Source organism: Egretta garzetta, unplaced genomic scaffold (genome assembly GCF_000687185.1).
Source record: "Egretta garzetta isolate BGI_Z169 unplaced genomic scaffold, ASM68718v1 scaffold261, whole genome shotgun sequence".
Classification (NCBI taxonomy): domain Eukaryota; kingdom Metazoa; phylum Chordata; class Aves; order Pelecaniformes; family Ardeidae; genus Egretta; species Egretta garzetta.
Window position 1 is genome coordinate 25,275 of NW_009258481.1, and position 1,331 is coordinate 26,605.

Sequence of the window (1,331 nt, forward strand, 5' to 3'; positions counted from 1 at the left end):
GGTGTAACCGGGCCCGGCCTGCGGCCTGCGCCTTGCCGAGCCGCCTGCTTCTTGCTTCCAGGGAGCAGCGAGCGCTTCTTCCCTCCCCGCCGGGTCCTGGGGCTTCGCCGGCGGCGCGATGGACTTGGCCTATGTCTGCGAGTGGGAGAAGAAGCCGAAAAGCAACCACTGCCCCTCCATTCCCCTGGTGTGTGCATGGTCCTGCCGCAACCTCATCGCTTTCACCACAGACCTCAAAAACGAGGAGGAAAAAGGTACAGCGTGCTTTGTGGAAGGTTGGCTGACACCTCCGGGAAACTCACAGCGCCTTTAGGCAAGTCCTGCCACCAGGAACTGCTGGCCGGGTGGCCTGTGCTCGGCTTTGACCCTGAAATCTCTCAGCAGCACTAATCAGTGCAGGAAAGTTGTGCTCGCTCTTTTCCTTCCATTCCTCAGATTTAATGGGCGTTTTGGTCACTGGGGAGTGGTTCTCACTCTGCCAAACCAGGGCAAGCTCTGCCTTGGCAGCTGGTGCCTCACCTGAGTTGCCAAGCACAGTTGTTACCCTTCCCAGAACTGCTCGGTGGAAAATATTTTGTGTTTTCCCCTGTATCAGCTGAGGTTCATTGGGTCTAGAAGTGCTGGCCGGGTAGCTGGTAGCAAGGCACAGCGATTCACTTCTCTTTTCCTGTAGATCTCACCCATATGGTCCATATCATCGACACCGAGCACCCGTGGGACGTCTATTCCGTCAACTCTGGCCATGCTGAAGTCATCACTTGTTTGGAGTGGGATCAGTCGGGTGAGCTCGGATCCCTTCCTGTTATCCTGGTGTCCTGCTGTTCATGCGCGTGCGTTTCCTAAAACAATGGTTCACGATTCGTTGTGGAGGGGGAGTTTGTCCATCGCATCGCAGCCGTGAATTGGCCGCCATCTCCATTCGAACTGCGCTGGGGTGGTTTGATTTCTCGGTTGATTTTTTTTTTGGCTGTACCCCCTGGTTCTTACGAGGTGCCGTTGTCGTAGGGTCCAGGCTGCTCTCAGCAGATGCGGACGGCCACATCAAGTGCTGGAGCATGACTGATCACTTGGCCAACAGCTGGGAGAACACCGTGGGCAGCATGGTGGAGGGAGACCCGGTTGTGGCTCTGTCCTGGCTGCACAATGGCGTGAAGCTGGCGCTGCACGTGGAAAAGGTTTGTCCCAGCTCTGCAGGGGATCCGGTCAGGAAGGCTGGCTCGAGTCGTTAGCAAAGAACTTGGGGAACCCCCTGCTTGTGTTTCTCTCTGCTCTGCGCTTCCTCCATATCCTTGGGCAAGTCGAGTAGGGGAGTTTTTCCGGTCAAAAAGAAA

At 56.3% G+C, this 1,331-nt stretch overlaps 1 protein-coding gene across 5 annotated transcripts in view; it reads left to right on the top strand.

Annotated features, from left to right (window-relative positions):
* The first annotated feature begins 6 nt into the window (after positions 1-6).
* Positions 7-1,331, top strand: part of MED16 (mediator complex subunit 16) — a 10,505-nt gene continuing 9,180 nt past the window's right edge. For 4 of the 5 annotated variants that reach the window (XM_009643938.2, XM_035899554.1, XM_035899548.1 and 1 more), the window contains exons 1-3: positions 7-254; positions 674-781; positions 1,006-1,175. In XM_009643938.2, the coding sequence (XP_009642233.1) occupies positions 119-254; positions 674-781; positions 1,006-1,175 (414 nt within the window). In that variant the 5' untranslated portion in view covers positions 7-118. Of the gene's footprint in view, positions 255-673; positions 782-1,005; positions 1,176-1,331 lie in introns of those variants that run through there. The other variant, XM_035899558.1, reaches the window with a different exon arrangement.